Raw genomic sequence first — 16,270 nt, forward strand, 5'->3', positions numbered from 1 at the left:
CCGCTGCTGCGCGAGCTGCACTGGTTGCCAGTGGCCTTCCGGGTGCGCTTTAAGGTGTTAGTTACCACCTTTAAAGCGCTCCATGGCATAGGACCTGGCTACCTCCGAGACCGCCTTCTGCCACAGATTCCCTCCCATAGACCGGTACGCTCCCACAGAGTGGGTCTCCTCAGGGTGCCGTCGGCCAAGCGGGGGGTGCCCCAGGGGGAGGGCCTTCTCTGTGGGTGCCCCTGCCCTCTGGAACGAACTACCCCCCGAGATCTGGATCATTCCGGATCTCCTTACCTTCCGCCGCGCCCTCAAGACATGGCTTTTCCAACAAGCGGGCCTGGCCTAGGGAGGATTTTTAAATTGGGTTTTTTAGATATTTTAATTACCACAACACTAAAATATTGGTTTTAGTTTGGTTTTATTCGGTGGGGTGTGTGGGTCTCTCTTTGTTTTTTAATAATGTTGTGAGCCGCCCTGAGTCCTTCGGGAGAAGGGCGGGATACAAATTGAAATAATAATAATAATAATAATAATAATAATGCAGTATTGCAGGCTAATTCTGCCGACTGCCAGCAGTTCGATCCTGACTGGTTCAATGTTGGCTCAACTGGCTATCCTTCCGAGGTCGGTAAAATGAGGAAGCAGATTGTTGGGGGGGGGGGAGAACGACGACAATAGGCTGACTCTGTAAACTGCCTAGAAAGGGCTGTAAAGCACCACGAAGAAGGATACACGTCTAAGGGCTACGGCTGTTTGTGAGGTGTGTAAATGATAAAGACCGTCAGGATGCCCACTCCTGAAAAACAATGACCTGGCTCACCTTGCCCAGCCTGGGAGAGGGCAAGGAGGGCTTGGAGCAGAGCAGGAGGTGGAAGAGGGGCAGCCTTGCCCCAAGGGAGCCAAGGGGGGCTCTGGTGGGGCAGGCAGGACTCCCGAGATCTGTGTTTCCTTGCAGCGGAGATCCGGAAGGACATGAGCGGCCACTACCAGAACGCCCTCTACCTGGGCGATGTGGCCGAAAGGGTGAGGATCCTGAAGAACTGTGGGCAGAGTAAGTAAGCCAGCAGTCCTGATTGGGCTCCTCGCCCCAGGGGCTCCCAGCTGTCCCCGGGCCCCTCCCGCCGACAGCCCTCCCTCATCCTTTGCCTCACCCCGCTTCTTGCTGGCTTCCCCTGCAGAGTCGCTGGCCTACCTCACCGCTGCTACCCACGGCCTGGAGGAGGAGGCGGAGAACCTGAAGGAGACCTTTGACCCCGAGAAGGAAGTGGTGAGTGGGGGGGGGCGGAGAGTCGGGGAAGCAGGAAGGGGCTGCTGCTCCTACCCGCATTGGGGCGCCCTGCCCCACGAGACCCCGGGCAGGTTGCAGCGGATGGCGTGGCTTTCCTCTGGGAGAAAACCCGTCCGTGGGTTTCTTAGCCCCCTGGGAAGGACCTTCTCGGGCCACTGTTTACAGTTTGCTTAGTGACCCTTTGAAGTTACAATGGCACTGAAAAAAGGGCCTTTTTTTGCAGCAGCAGCAGCAGCCACTAAGCGCCACGGGGTGGGTTTTTTGCCAAATAACGGACATAAACACCCATATTTGGGGGGGGGGCAAAAATGTCATTATTGAGGTCACTTGTCTACAGGAGGCTGTAAATGACCGTAAAGGCAGGCCGGTTGCCAAGCACCCAAAAAAAGCAGGTGACCACAAGGGGAGGAGCCATCAGAACAGGGTCATAAGTCCGTGTAGTCCTCAACTTGCAATCCTTCATTTAGTGATCATTCATACCGTGTTTCCCCAAAAAGAATTGATTTGGGGAGGTGGGCCTAATATAAGCCCTGCCCCCAAAATAAGCCCTAGTTTTGGGCGAGGTGCACACCTAAACATCAAGCTGAGGTGGGGGGGGTGGAGGTGCCCCACGCGCCCTGCATCTGCTTACCGCTGCGGCCTGCCTCTCCTCGCCAGCCCACGTCTTCTGCGGCCTCCCCCGGCCTGCCTTCGCCATCGGGGGCCTCTCCGGAAGGGCTCTGCAGCCGAGAACCGAGTTACGGATTGAATCCACAGCCTGGTTCTCGGCTGCAGAGGCCTTCCGGAGAGGCCCCTGACCGCAAATGCAGGCCGGGGGAGGCCGCAGAAGACGGGGGCCGGCTGGGTGAGTGGAAAAGACACCCCCTCCCCCCCCCAAAAAAAAATTTGGTGCCTCTTTTGGAGGCGAAAAAACCCACAAAAAACCTTCCGGTCTTATTTTTGGGGAAACACGGCAGCTGCAACGGCTCTGGGGGGAAATGACTTATGACTGTTTTTCACACTTACGGCCGTTGCAGCATCCCCAGGCTCTGACGGTCCTCTTTTGCGACCTTCCTTCCGACCAGCAAAGTCAGTGGGGGAAGCCAGATACACTTAACAACCGTGTTACTAACTTAACGACTGCAGTGATTCACTTAACAATTGCGGCAAGGAAGGTCATATAGTGGAGCAAAACTCACTCGACGACTGTCTTGCTTTGCGACAAATGTTGGGCTCAGTTGCAGGTGAGGGGGCATCTGTCATGACTTGGAACGGTCGCCAAGCGACCAGTCGTAAGCCAAGGACTGCCCATAGCTGGACATGGGTGTCCCCTCCAGGAGCTCTGAACGTTCTCACCTTCCTCCTTAAGATTCCAGAGATTGACCCCGACGCCCGCTTGCTGCAGCCACCGGCCCCCATCATGCCCTTGGACACCAACTGGCCTCTGCTGACCGTCTCCAAGGGCTTCTTTGAGGGCACCATCGCCAGCAAAGGTCAGGAGGTCCAGCCCCCTCGCCCAGTCCCTGCGGGGCAGCAGCATCTTATGGGCTGGGGGGGGAGTTGTGGCCGCTTTTGACTGCCCAGGTGGCTGAGCTGCTCCCTCCCTGCAGGCAAAGGAGGCGCCTTGGCGGCCGACATTGATATCGACACCGTTGGCACCGAAGGCTGGGGAGAAGACGCGGAGCTGCAGCTGGACGAAGGTGAGGGAGAGGGGCGAGTCTCGGGGAAGGGAGCCCAAATTCCAGCCCTGTACTGCGCCAAAATATGGCCTGGGCCTCTGCACATGTGCAAAGCGCATTTTTCTTCTGCCGATGGCTGTTTGTTAATTACTCTGTCTTTTAATTGGGATCTCTTGACTATCTAGCTCAGTGTTTCTCAAGCTCGGCCGCTTTTAGATGGGCAGACTTCAACTCCCAGAATTCTGAGCGTGCTGGGGAATTCTGGGAATTCTGGGAGTTGACGTCCACCCATCTGAAAGTGGCCGAGCTTGAGAAACACCGAGCTAGTTCTTTAAACTGTGTTTTCCAAAGGAGAAACCCTGGAGAATTCTCCTTGAGTGTAAGTAAATCTGTTCCACTGCAGAAATGGAGCCCTGAATGAATAAGAAGTCCTTTTCTTTCCTCCCTGCAGACGGCTTTGTCGATGCCGGGGAAGGCTTTGGAGAGGACGGCGTGGCCAAGGCCCCCGAGGAGGGAGGCGGATGGGATGTTGAGGAAGACCTGGACCTCCCTCCGGAACTGGTAAATTAACCTAAGATAGTGATCTTGGTGGATGGTTTTAAAGATCCTCCTTCCTCCTCAAGGGTTCGGACTACAATTCCCATCTTCCCCAAGGGCCAGGGCAGGGCAGGAAGCTGAATGAAAGTGTCTTCGTTGTGTGTGTTTGTGTGTCCGTGTGCATGCTTGATGATAGACACGTGGGGCATGTATGTTATGTATGTGTACACTTGAGAGCAAGCAACTAAATTTCATTTTTAATGTGTGCCGTTGTGCCCACAGGAAAAAATGACAATAAAGGTTATCTAATCTAATCTGTTACTCATTCTAGCTCTGTCTTCCTTCCTTTTGCCTTTTCTTGTTATTTTCCAGTTTCATTCAATGTTACTGCAAGACAAAAACACAAAAGAAGAGTTAGAAAATTGAGTTTAGGAAGAGAGGGAAAGAAAAACACCAGCAATTTCTGACTTTTTTCAGTCCCGTGCAGGTAGCCCTCAACTTACGACCACAATTGAGCCCAAAATTTCTGTTGCTAAGCGGGTCATTTGTTAAGTGAGTTTTGCCCCATTTTACGACCCCTCTTGCCACAGTTGTTAAGTGAGTCACTTCAGTCGTTAAGTTAGTAACAAGGTCGCTAACTGAATCTGGCCTCCTCATGATCACGTGACCCTGGGACGCTGCAGCCGTCGTAAATACGAGTCAGTTGCCAAGTGCGTAATGATGGGGATGCTGCAGCAGTTGTAAGGGTGAAAAACAGTCCTAGGTCACTTTTTTTCAGTGGCGTTGTAACTCTGAACGGTCACTAAATGAATGTTGTAAGTGGAGGACTTCCGTAAGTGCAAACAAAAATTGCATTTATTTGTTTTACCTTGCCATCTGCATCACCTTTGGCTTTTCCCCTTCCTGTAGGAGGTCCCAGCAGGTCCCACAGGCGAAGCAGAAGAGGGATTCTTTGTGCCACCCACCAAAGGCACCAGCCCAGCACAGGTGGGAAAGCTCTTGGCGCAGATCTGGGGAGCCCCTAGCCCCCCCCCAAACGGGTTAGAATCACAACAGATCCCACTGAGAAACCCCAGACGGAGCTGGGGAAAATTGGTCCCTGCAAGACAAGATCCTGTTTCAGGCCGAGGCTTGGAGGGTTCCTGTCTTTCTCAAACACCCTCATCGTCCTCCAGATGGATTCGGCAGCTTGCCGGCTTCTTTAGGAGCTTCAGAATGTTTCAGTCAGGCGTTGGAGTCCACAGAGTTTTAGCTGTGGGATCCTGAGGGCTCTCTGGGCTGGGTGGTTTTCCTGAAGACGGTTCATGGCCCAACCGAGTCACATCGTCAGTGCTACTAAGTGTGGAGTTTTCTCCCTGTTTATGTACTGGTTAACACTGATGATGTTACCAAGCTGGGTAATCAAATGCGTGCAAGAAAACAATTATAAGCTCAGAGAGCATCAAGATGGAAGGAAGGGAAGGGAAGGGAAGGAAGGAAGGGAGGAAGGAAGGAAGGAAGGAAGGAAGGAAGGAAGGAAGGAAGGAAGGAAGATCACGGATGATGTTAGCTGTTGGGTAATGAAACGTCTGTGAGAAACCCACAGTCTCCTCCTCCATTTCACAAGTTCAGAGAGCACCGAGGATCCCACGGTTCAATCCTGAGATACAACTATTCTCTTCTACGGAGCTTTAACTTCATCTGCCAGTCTGAATCCCGCCTTTTAAGACTGGGTTATAGAGCCTGTTTTGCTGGAAATTGTGTTTTTTTCTAGCCTCTTTTTTTCCTCCTTTAGGTCTGGTGCAACAATTCCCAACTGCCCGTGGATCACATCCTGGCTGGCTCTCTTGAGACGGCCACGAGGGTACGTTTCCTAGCGTATTTGTCCACATTGGGTGAAAATTGGCCATTCTGGACTTGGGCAGCATGTTGATGTTTGTAAGTGAGGTGTGGATGCTTTGAGGCAAGAACTAGATCATTGCCAAACCCAGTCACACTCCTGAAGACACGGGGAGAATTCAATTCCCAGAATTCCCCAACCAGTATAGCTGACCGCAGAAGTCCACACATCTTAAAGTTGCCAGGTTGGACAAACACTGCTCTGGAGGCTGGGGAGGACTCTTGACAAGGCAGCCTTGAGCTGCACCAGGGATAATCCCACCTGTTTCCTCCACAGCTCCTCCATGACCAGGTGGGAGTGGTCACATTCGCACCCTACAAGCAGCTCTTCCTGCAGACCTTCGCCCGGGGCCGAACGACATACCAGGCTCTGCCCAGCCTGCCTTCCATGTATGGCTATCCTCATCGCAACTGGTACGTGGTGGGCCGAGCGCCTGGTTGTCCTTGCCTTCTCTGGGGTGCCAGCTGGTGGCTGCAGGGCCTGGTCTTTGCTTCAAGCCAGCCACATTGGGGGGGGGGGCAGAAGGAAAGGGGGGGGGTTGTCCTGGACTGAAGACCCCACTGGCCTTTGGGCTTTGTTTAGGACTGAGATTGTTCCAACCATTTTTTAACCTTCCGGCTTCTGCACCGGGCCAGCGCTCACCTTCCTCTTTGTGATGTCCCCTCCAGGAAGGACGCCGGGGTGAAAAACGCCGTCCCGGCGGTGGGCCTGAAGCTGAACGACCTGATTCAGCGCTTGCAGCTCTGCTACCAGCTCACCACGGCCGGCAAGTTTGAGGAGGCGGTGGAGAAATTCCGCTCCGTCTTGCTCAGCGTGCCGCTGCTGGTGGTGGACAACAAGCAGGAGATTGCTGAGGTGCGTATCGTTCCCTTTTGCCAGTCGGGCACCCACTTGGAACACCTATGTAGTTGATATTTAAATATGAGCCAGCCGTGTGCTGCAGCTGCCAAAAAAGCCAACACAGTGCTGGGCTGCATTAACAGAGGGATAGAATCAAGATCACGTGAAGGATTAATACCACTTTACAAGGCCTTGGTAAGGCCACACTTGGAATACTGCATCCAGTTTTGGTCACCACGATGTAAAAAAGATGCTGAGACTCTAGAAAGAGTGCAGAGAAGAGCAACAAAGATGATTAGGGGACTGGAGGCTAAAACATATAAGGAACGGTTGCTGGAATTGGGTATGTCTAGTTTAATGAAGAGAAGGACGAGGGGGGACATGATAGCAGTCTTCCAGTATCTCAGGGGCTGCCCCAAAGAAGAGGGAGTCAAGCTATTTTCCAAAGCGCCTGAAGGCAGGACAAGAAGCAACGGATGGAAACTAACCAAGGAGAGAAGCAACCTGGAACTGAGGAGAAACTTCCTGACAGAACAATTAACCGGTGGAATGGCTTGTCTCCAGAAGTTATGGGTGCTCCAACACTGGAAGTTTTTAAGAAGAGACTGGACAGTCACTTGTCTGAAATGGTATAGGGTTTCCTGCCTGAGCAGTGGATTAGTCTCCAAGGTCCCTTCCAACTCTGTTATTCTGTTCTGTTCTGTTCTGTTCAATAAAATGGGAGAGGGGGAAGGATTTCCAGCAAGGAGGCAAAGCCAGGCCCGGCCAAATGTTGCCCATTGTCTCCGGCCGGGAAGCCTTTTGGATGAGTTGTCTTTCAAGGTTGCCCAGCAGCGGGGTCAACAAAGGGATGTTGCAATGCCAACCAGGCGGCATGGACGCTGGTCCCTTAGCCACGACCTCCACGAAGCCATGACCTCCATAGTCCTCTCCCAAATCATCCATGACCTAAGTAGGAATGGGGGTCCCACCCCCAATTTGGTGTTCTTGTTGGAGCAGTGCCTTTGTAGTTGGGATTGGTGGACCTATCTTTGATCTCCTTGTCATGGTCTGCTGGCTTCTCTAGGGCCGCATCCCTTCACAGGAAGGAGGGACCTATCAGATCAGTCCACCCTCAGAGACTGTTGGACGCTGAGGTTATAATATCTGCTATGTAGTCCTGCTGAGACCCTAGTTGATGACTGGAATAGTAAGCAAATGTGACCTGAGGCAAACGTGAATGTTGGATTCATTAAACGATTGCAACAGTTATAGAATCCTAGGGCTGGAAGAGACCTTGGAGGTCTTGCTCAAGCAGAAGACCCTACATCATTCTGGACACCTGGCTGTCCAGTGATGGAGCACCCACAACTTCTGGAGGCAACTCATTCCACTGGGTAATTGTCCCCATTGTCGGAAAATTTCTCCTTAATTCCAGGCTGGAGCTCTCTCTGACTAGCCTCACCCATTTCTTCTTCTTGTGGCCTTGAAATTCCATCCCCTCCCCAAGACAAAGAGCTCCTCCATCTACTGGTTTCTCATTTCCCCCCTTCCCCCCAAGGCTTGTGACAGAAGCATCCTATCTTACAGATTTCCATTTGTTGTGACTCAGGGTTGAGGCTCTCTTGCCTTGCAGGCCCAGCAGCTGATCGCCATCTGCCGGGAGTACATCGTGGGGCTGTCCATGGAGCTGGAGAGGAAGAAACTGCCCAAGGATACTCTGGAGGAACAGAAGCGCATTTGTGAGGTTGGTGTGGGCATGAGTGTCCAACCTGGGCAACTTGAAGAACTGTGGATTTCAATTCCCAGAATTTCCCAGCCAGCAGAGTTCGCTGGGAAATTCTGTGAGTTGAAACCCTCAAGTCTTAAAGTTTCCATGGTTGAAAAACACTGATCCACATACATGTCGAAGAAGAGCAAGCAGAGCTGGTAGTGGAGTTAAGAGAGTCATCAGCCTAGAATCGTTGTATTCCCACAAATGGTCTAAGTCCAACGCTCTTGTATTCTGTTGACCCTTCTCTGGCATCGAGTGTTGCATCTTAGATGACTAGATCCTGGTGTAGAAGCTCAGGCAATAAATCTTTTGAACCGCAACCTCACAGATGGTCCTGATCCTTTGCACCCGACAGTTGGTCGGCTCTTGGTGGGACCAACGCGGGATTCAGGCTAAGAAGTGACAGCCTGGTGCTGCACTGACCCCTGGCGAGTGTCTGGGATGGCGGCAGCATTCTTTGCCTTCTGTGGGAGGGGTCGGGTCTCCAGCTGCTTTGGGGGATTCTGGGGCTGTTGGACCCCTCTAACTGGCCAAAACCGTGGAAGCGCAGACCCTGCGGTGACCTGGAGCCTCTGTGTCTGAGACCCCGTCCCCTTTCCTGCAAGCAGCCCCCCTTTCTGAATGCACACTGTCCCCTGCAGATGGCCGCCTACTTCACCCACGCCAGCCTGCAGCCCGTCCACATGATCCTGGTCCTGCGAACGGCCCTCAACCTCTTCTTCAAGCTCAAGAACTTCAAGACGGCCGCCACCTTCGCCCGCCGTCTCTTGGAGCTCGGCCCCAAGCCCGAAGTGGCGCAGCAGGTGGGTGCCCCGTGGGAAGGGGGCATCAAGGAGAGGCTGGCGGGGGTCTCCAGAGGGAAGCAGGAAGTCTCTTGGGGGCTTTTCTTTCGACTCTCGGGAGGGACTTGAGTGGGAGGCCTGGAAGGGTGGCGCTTACGTGACAGCGGACAATCTGCTGTTCTTCAGTGGAGAGATTGCTAAGCTAAAACAGGAAGAGGGATTCACAGTCTCCCCACCACGTTCTGGTGGATCAAAGCCAGCTTTTTCTGAAAGTGCATTAAGGCCTTAAAAGGATAGGTAAAGAAAGGCCTTGTTTTATTGGGTGTTTTTTATGTCTCCTAGACATTTCTGTGACGTAGGTGGCCGTAGGAATTAGATGACTGACAGAAAGACAGAGGAGGAGATAGACAGAGATATAAGAAAATAGAAACAAACAGAAATAGAGAGACATAGATGCATGGATGGATGGATAGATAGGTTGATGGATGGATTAGATAGATAGACAGACAGACATGATAGATAGACATGATGGATGGATAGAGACAGACAGAAGGAAGGAAGGTAGGAAGGGAAGGAAGGAAAGAAACAAAGAAAAAGAAAGAAAGAATTATCTACAAAAGGGGTTCTTCCAGGCAATATGGGGTAGCCCAGAGTTTCGGGTACCCTTCTCAGTCCCCCCCCCGGGTGGATCCTGTCAATCCTGTGCAACACCAGGCTGGGACCCCCCATGCTGGTGGGAGCCACACTGGGTGGCGAATGAGCGCCAGGAGCAAAGGGGCGCAGAGTGGCCGTTTCAGGGCCCCCCTTTCACCTCCTGCCCTCTCGCTGTTCTGGCTCTTCCAGACCCGCAAAATCCTGTCCGCCTGCGAGAAGAACCCCAGCGACGCTCACCAGCTCAACTACGACATGCACAACCCGTTCGACATCTGCGCTGCCTCCTTCCGGCCCATTTACCGGGGCAAACCGGTGGAGAAGTGCCCGCTCAGCGGGGCCTGCTATTCGCCCGAGTTCCGCGGCCAGATCTGCAGGGTCACAACTGTAAGTGGAGGCTTTTCTTTCTGGACACGTCCCTCAAGGCAGGGCTTCTCAACCTGGGTGACTTTCAGGCGGGTGGACTTCAACTCCCAGAATTCCCCTCCCGGCATGATTTATGATCCAAGAACTTCAACTCCCAGAATTCCTCAAATCAGCATGATTTATGTATCTCTGCAAGCTGTCCGGAGTCAGCGAGGGTGTATTGGACGGCCATATAAATTTTCTTAAATAAATGAACTAACTCCCAGAATTCCCCAGCCACCATGCCTAAGGGTCGAGCGCCAGCCAGCCCTGCCTTCAATTGAGAGACGCTGCACTTAAAGCATCATCTGGCTTAATACCAGCATGCAAGTCATCCCTTGTGGCCTGTACTGCAAACCACAAGGGAAAGTAGTGTAACACCGCCCACTGGGTGGTCTAAATGACCTCTGAGTAACTCTCCCCTCGAGACTTGAACTTGCAGACAAAATCTGATCTTTTCAAAAAATTGCCAGCTTCCCTACCTGTAATAACCTTTCACTGTTTGAGCCCTTCTGTCTACACCCCCCTCCCCTCCCCCGGGTAGAGATCTTGGCTGAACCATTTTGGCATCACACCTGGCTAGAACCACAGAATAACTTCAGAAAGACACAATTGTGTTAAATCACAACTGGCAGTCTTCTCCATCACACCAAGCTAAAACCAACGCATGATCTCGCTTGGGAGTGAACTACATCAATAGCATCCGTATGAGTTGAGGTGGCACAGTGGTTAGAATGCAGTACTGCAGGCGAATTCTGCTGACTCCCAGCTGCCAGCAGTTCGAATCTCACCAGCTCAAGGTTGACTCCGCCTTATATCCTTCTGAGGTCGGTAAAATGAGGACCCAGATTGTTGGGGGCAACAGGCTGTGAACCGCTTAGAGAGGGCTGTAAAGCACTGTGAAGTGGTATATAAGTCTAAGTGCTATTGCTATCCTTCCTTCCTATGGTGGTACAGTGGTTAGAATGCAGTATTGCTGACTCTGCCCGCTGCCAGCAGTTTGATCCTTACTGATTCCAGGTCGACTCAGCCTTCCATCCTTCTGAGGTTGTAAAATGAGGACCCAGATTGTTGGGGGCAAGAGGCTGACCCTGTGAACCGCTTAGCGAGGGCTGTGAAAGCAGTGAAGCGGGATATAAGTCTAAGTGCTGCTGCTATTGTAGGGAGGCTACCCCTAACAAGATCTACCCCCAGCGTTACGTGCCATCGGAGTTCAGAGAACACGAGGAGGTGCAAAATCTATAAAGGGAGGTTATTGTTTAATTGGGGGACCACTAATTATGCCTCCTTTGGATGCAGGTGACGGAGATCGGCAAAGATGTCATCGGCTTGAGGATCAGCCCTCTGCAGTTCCGCTGAGGTGGCCTGGTCTGGCACCCCACCCTCGTTTCCAGTGGAACCCCCCCCCCAAGTCTTTGCTTTTCCTATCATCTCCTGTAGCATTTCAGGTGGTATCCAGTATTTTCTGGGAGATCAAAATATTGAGCCTGTTCCATCATTTTCCAGTTTGGCAGCTTTTCAATCTTGACAACTTGAAGATGGGTGGACTTCAACGCCCAGAACTCCCTAGCCAGCTCTGGGTTGGCTGGGGGATTCTGGGCGTTGAAGTCCACCCATCTTCAAGTTGTCAAGATTGAGAAACAGCGATTTACATGTCTGCTGGGCTTAAGGCTGGAAGAAACTCCCCGGGGAAGGTCTACAAAGAGACAGAAAATTTGGGGGGGGGGTGTCTTGTTTCGTATGCTGAACGGGCCTCAAACCCCTCTGCTCCTCCATCTTTGTTATTTTTTGTCCTCCCACACCCGTTCTGCTTCTTTTTACGTTCTCTGACTCAATAAAGAGAAACTCAATAAAGAGAAAACAGTTAAGGAAAAAGAGTGTATTGGTCTGCTTCAGAGTGGTTCCATCAGCGTGAAAAGCTGCAGATCTGGACAAAATGGGAGAAAAGAGCCAGTTTTTCCCCCCAATTGACCCCCCCTTTCCCCCAATGAGGTAATGTGGACCATTCCTTCAGGGTTTGACCCCAGGATTCCTCCAGAAGCCGAGGATGATGGGATTTTTCCTGGTGGGGTAGCCTAGCTGGAAGGGAGCGCCTCCATTTCACTGGTGAATGTGCATGATGGGAGAGTGGAGATTTTAGCGGAGGAATCCCCCGACCTAATTCAACACCGTCACCATGTTGATGCTTCCCGTGTGGAGGTAGACAACATCAAAAGAAGCAGAGTTGGTGGTGTTAGTGGTCTCAAGGCACAAAATCAAGTTGGCTGTGTGTTTGCCAATAAAGTGGGCCATGTTGCTGCAACACATTAATCAGTTCATTCGACATACAAAACCTTAAATTGCAAGATTGTCCTTCCCGTGTAGCCCTCGTGTGTTGTGAACTTGTTTGTGGGAACCCTCTATTCGGTAGTGACCTTCAGGAGAACGTGACTGGGTTGGGAATGGGAATGAGGAAAGCTGTAGCTGTAGCAAATTCCAGAGGTGCTCCAGTTGTGACCTTTCCAGACGTCATTCTGGGTAACCCAAGAGAGAGACTTTCAATAGTCCAGGCTCTTGTCAAAGCATGGAAGTCGGGGCCCTCTGCTACCTGGGTAGGAGGTGGCAGACTGTCCGAACGGGAGGACCCATCGTGGTGCCTCCTTCCTTCGTCCTCAAGGAGACTGGTCATCAGGGGTGGGTGCTGTCTTGTCAGCCTGGGGGTTGTCCTCCTGGAGGGGCTGGTAGGGGGCTTTGCGGATGCATTCCACGAAGAGCAGGAAGGACATCAAGAACCAGAACAGGAAGTTCACCCAAGCCGTTGCCTGAAGGCAGAGAAAAGAAAAAAGAGTTGGAGGAGATTGGAAGAGACCTTGCAGCTCAACCACTCCAACTGAAGGCCTCCAGTTCAGTTAGTGCCCCTGAAGGTGAGGGAGTCCTGGTGGATCTGCTCCATCCCAGGCCTCGGGCTTTGGACGACTTCCATCCAGTCTCCTAAAAGGAGGAGGAGGTTCTTGAGAGGATGGTGGGCTCCCAGCTGTGGGGGGTCCTGGATGAGGCAGGTCATCCAAACTCTTTTCAGACAGGAATATCGGCTAGGCCAGGGGTTCCCAACCGGGAGTGGGAGATGATATTCCAGGGGTTTTCAAAATTATAGCGTAGATGCATAATTCGTTGCCGTTATTTCGAACTTTTGTATGGGGTACAAGAATATATCAGAAGTGTTCTAGGGTGCGGGGTATAGAAAAGGGCTAGGCAATACAGGTAGTCCTTGACTTACGACCACAATTGAGCCCCAAATTTATGTTACTAAGTGAGACAGTTAAGTGAGTTTTGTCCCATTTTTGTCACCTTTCTTGCCACAGTTGTTAAATGAATCACAGCAGTTGTTAAGTCACATGGTTGTTAAGTGAATCTACCTTCCCCACTGATTTTACTCGTCAGACAGTCGCAAGAGGATCACGTGACCCTAGGGATTGTGCGATGGTCATAAATATGACATCCAAGCGCCTGAATTTTGATCACGTGACCACTGGGGTCACTCTTTTCCGTGCCGCTGTAACTCGGAACGGTCAGTAAACGAACGGTTGTAAGTCAAGGACTACCTGTACTACTCAGTCAGCAATGATCGCACTTCTAGACAAAGACTGAGGGACGATTCATATGCTGCCCACCTGGTCAAGTGACCGGGCAGCTTACAAACATTAAAAAGCAAAAGAGACAAAACATTAAAATACCAAATAAACGAAATAAATTAAAAAAACAGGACAATTAATTCTCAACTTACAACCACAATTGAGCCCAACATTTCTGTTGCTGGGTGAGTTTTGCCCCATTTTATGACCTTCCTTGCCACAGTTGTTAAGTGAATCACTGCGGCTGTTAAGCTAGAAACACAGTGAAGTGAATCTGGCCTCCCCGTTGACTTCCCTTGTCAGAAGGTCCCAGAAGGAGACCACGTGACCCTCTGGGTCACTGCGACCGTCGTAAGTACCTGTCAGTTGCTAAGTATCCAAACTTTGATCAGGTGACCTGGGGATGCTACCTGTCAGCCTTCCAGAGGCCCTGAAAACCCGCCTCTTCCCCACACCTTGGGCTGAGGATGGGGGCCCCAGCATGGCTGGTCTGGCACACGGTGGGCAGGCTATGGTCTGTTTTATGTTCTTTTTGCTGCTGCTGTTGTGAGCTGCCTGGGATTACTGGGCGAGATGGGCAGCCTTTCCAGTTTTCAAAAAAATAAGGTGGCGTTCTTCAGGCGAGACCTCCGTGCCCTGCTGTGTGGAGGAGCCAAGGGCTGGGCAAGGGGAGGCAGTTAAGAAAGCCGCTCACCTGGGCAGCGTAGAGGTTGTCGTAGAACTTTCCAGCCTGATAAGACGGGACCCAGGAACGGCGCTGAGCCTCTTGGCAGCTGCAGGGAAGGGAATAAGCGGTTTGCAAGGTACAGGTAAGAACCGGCCCTCAAGGTAACTATTGAAATACTGCCGCTATTACTACTCTGACTCTCCAAATCACCTGAGGGCAGGGCCAGACGTAATGGTAGAGGATGATTAAAGAGAGAAGCAACCTGGAACTAAGGAGAAACTTCCTGACAGTGAGAACAATCAACCAGTGGGACAGAAGTTGCCTTCAGACATTGTGGGTGCTTCGTCACTGGAGGCTTTTAAGAAGAGGCTGGACAGCCATTTGTCTGCAATGGCATAAGGTCTCCTGCCTTGACTAGGGGGCTGGATTAGAAGACCTCCAAGGTCCCTTCCAGCCCTAGGATTCTATGCTGTATAGCTAATGCCCTGTGCATAGAAGTATGAAGGTTACAGAATACAGAATAACAGAGTTGGAAGGGACCTTTAGGCGCTGTCAGAGGAGGTCAACCTATTCTCCAAAGCACCTGAAGGCAGGACAAGAACCAACAGATGGAAACTAGTCAAGGAGAGAAACAACCTGGAACTAAGGAGAAACTTCCTGACAGTGAGAACAATCAATTGGTGGAAGTAGCTTCCCTCCAGAGGTTGTGGGGGCTCCAACACTGGAGGTTTTGAAAAGAAGAGACTGAACAGCCATTTGTCTGGAATGGTATAGGATCTCCTGCTTGAGCAGGAGGTTGGACTAGAAGACCTTCAAGGTCCCTTCCAACGCTGTTATTCTATTACTACTAGTACTGCTACTGCTGCACTATTTGATTACTGTGTCATCACTGCACTCTCGCAACACAGGTAACCAGGTCAGCTAAAGGCCTACCAGGACCATTTCCACAACAGGCAAAGCTCAGTTAGCTGTTCTGGCAGTTTAGCAGGTGGGGCAAGTCCAACCTATTTGCTTGCTTAATGTGTGAAAAGGGTTTGTTCCCTAATCAGGTTAACATGCTGTGCGGAGGCAGCCAAAGAAACTCTTGCTTCTGGTTTCGCCCCTCCTTGGCCCGGGTCCTTGCCTTGCTGCAGCTTTGGACTTCCGAATGGAGCCGCAGAAGACATCCATGCCAACGCGGAGAACGCAGGCGGAGACGAGAAGGAAGAAGAGGAGGGTGGCTGAGACCACCAAGGAGGTCTTGATCCAGGGGTGGGTCCTGTGGGAGAGCAGGAGAAGCCGCATCAGGACCAGGATGCCCCCCTGGCGCCAGTGGTCCCCTCCCCCCTCCTGGACCCTCACTCACAAGTGTCCGTCACCGTAACACATGCTGTAGATGCAGCGGAGCAGGGCGACCAGGGTGAAGATGGCCGTCAGCGCAGAGATGGCGGAGATGAAGTAGCAGAGCGAGGGAGGGCTGGAACTCAGGAGGCTCAGCGTCCCGTTGTAGCGCACTGACCCGTACAGAATGCACTGGCCGCCAAAGGCCCCCTGAGAAAGAGGGGTGACTGGTCTGCTGGCCAAAAACAGTGAGACGACCTTCCCTGCCCTGGTGCTGAGCACCTGTCGCTGTGGAGGATGGGAATCCACCCCCCAACACCAGGTTGAAGGGTGCAATGGGGAATGGCTGGAGGTGGTTGCTCCATAGATTTTTTTTTTCTTTTTCCTATTTTTTGCCCTGCCTTATTTTTTTTTATTAATAACTCAAAGTAGTGAGCATATCCACCAGACCTTCCTCCTTCTATTTTCCCCATCACAACAACCCTGTGAGGTGGGCTGAGAGGGAGGGAGAGCTGGCCCAAAGTCACCCGGCCGGCTTTCCTGCCTATGGTGGGACTAGAACTCACAGCCTCCTGGTGATGGAGGCAAAGTTGCCCAGCCGGCTTTCAAGGCCAAAGCGGCCCCAGAACTCATCATCTCCTGGGGACTGGCTCCAAATCACCCAGCCAGCTTCATGGCTAAGGCAGGACTCGAACTCCCTGCCTCAGAGCTTAGCTGGCTGAGGAATTCCGGGAGTTGAAGGCCACAAGTCCCAAAGTTGCCAAGGTTGGAGAGCCCTGCTCCAGTCTAGGCAAAAGAAATCCTGGATTTTGAACCACGCTTACATAAGGCAACCTTATATTTTCTCCACACTTGAACCCAGAGCCGCTGCCTGTCTCCCCCCCCCCC

General features: G+C 52.0%; 2 protein-coding genes across 2 annotated transcripts in view; one reads left to right on the forward strand and one right to left on the reverse strand.

Annotated features, from left to right (window-relative positions):
- COPA (coatomer protein complex subunit alpha) overlaps positions 1–11,180 on the forward strand; it is a 42,206-nt gene extending 31,026 nt beyond the window's left edge. Inside the window, exons 21-33 of the mRNA XM_015817392.1 lie at positions 947–1,042; positions 1,170–1,258; positions 2,628–2,751; positions 2,869–2,958; positions 3,389–3,498; positions 4,384–4,461; positions 5,249–5,317; positions 5,630–5,766; positions 6,022–6,208; positions 7,809–7,919; positions 8,588–8,749; positions 9,572–9,766; positions 11,084–11,180. Of these exons, the coding sequence (XP_015672878.1) occupies positions 947–1,042; positions 1,170–1,258; positions 2,628–2,751; positions 2,869–2,958; positions 3,389–3,498; positions 4,384–4,461; positions 5,249–5,317; positions 5,630–5,766; positions 6,022–6,208; positions 7,809–7,919; positions 8,588–8,749; positions 9,572–9,766; positions 11,084–11,143 (1,508 nt within the window). The 3' untranslated portion in view covers positions 11,144–11,180. The remainder of the gene's footprint in view (positions 1–946; positions 1,043–1,169; positions 1,259–2,627; positions 2,752–2,868; positions 2,959–3,388; positions 3,499–4,383; positions 4,462–5,248; positions 5,318–5,629; positions 5,767–6,021; positions 6,209–7,808; positions 7,920–8,587; positions 8,750–9,571; positions 9,767–11,083) is intronic.
- A 463-nt stretch (positions 11,181–11,643) lies between these two features.
- Positions 11,644–16,270, reverse strand: part of TMEM179B (transmembrane protein 179B) — a 5,378-nt gene continuing 751 nt past the window's right edge. Inside the window, exons 2-5 of the mRNA XM_029284426.1 lie at positions 15,408–15,592; positions 15,186–15,320; positions 14,090–14,168; positions 11,644–12,585 (exon numbers count right to left, since the gene is read on the reverse strand). Coding sequence (XP_029140259.1) covers positions 12,436–12,585; positions 14,090–14,168; positions 15,186–15,320; positions 15,408–15,592 — 549 coding nt within the window. The 3' untranslated portion in view covers positions 11,644–12,435. The remainder of the gene's footprint in view (positions 12,586–14,089; positions 14,169–15,185; positions 15,321–15,407; positions 15,593–16,270) is intronic.

Source organism: Protobothrops mucrosquamatus, unplaced genomic scaffold (genome assembly GCF_001527695.2).
Source record: "Protobothrops mucrosquamatus isolate PMUCROS unplaced genomic scaffold, P.Mucros_1.0 scaffold584, whole genome shotgun sequence".
NCBI lineage: Eukaryota > Metazoa > Chordata > Lepidosauria > Squamata > Viperidae > Protobothrops > Protobothrops mucrosquamatus.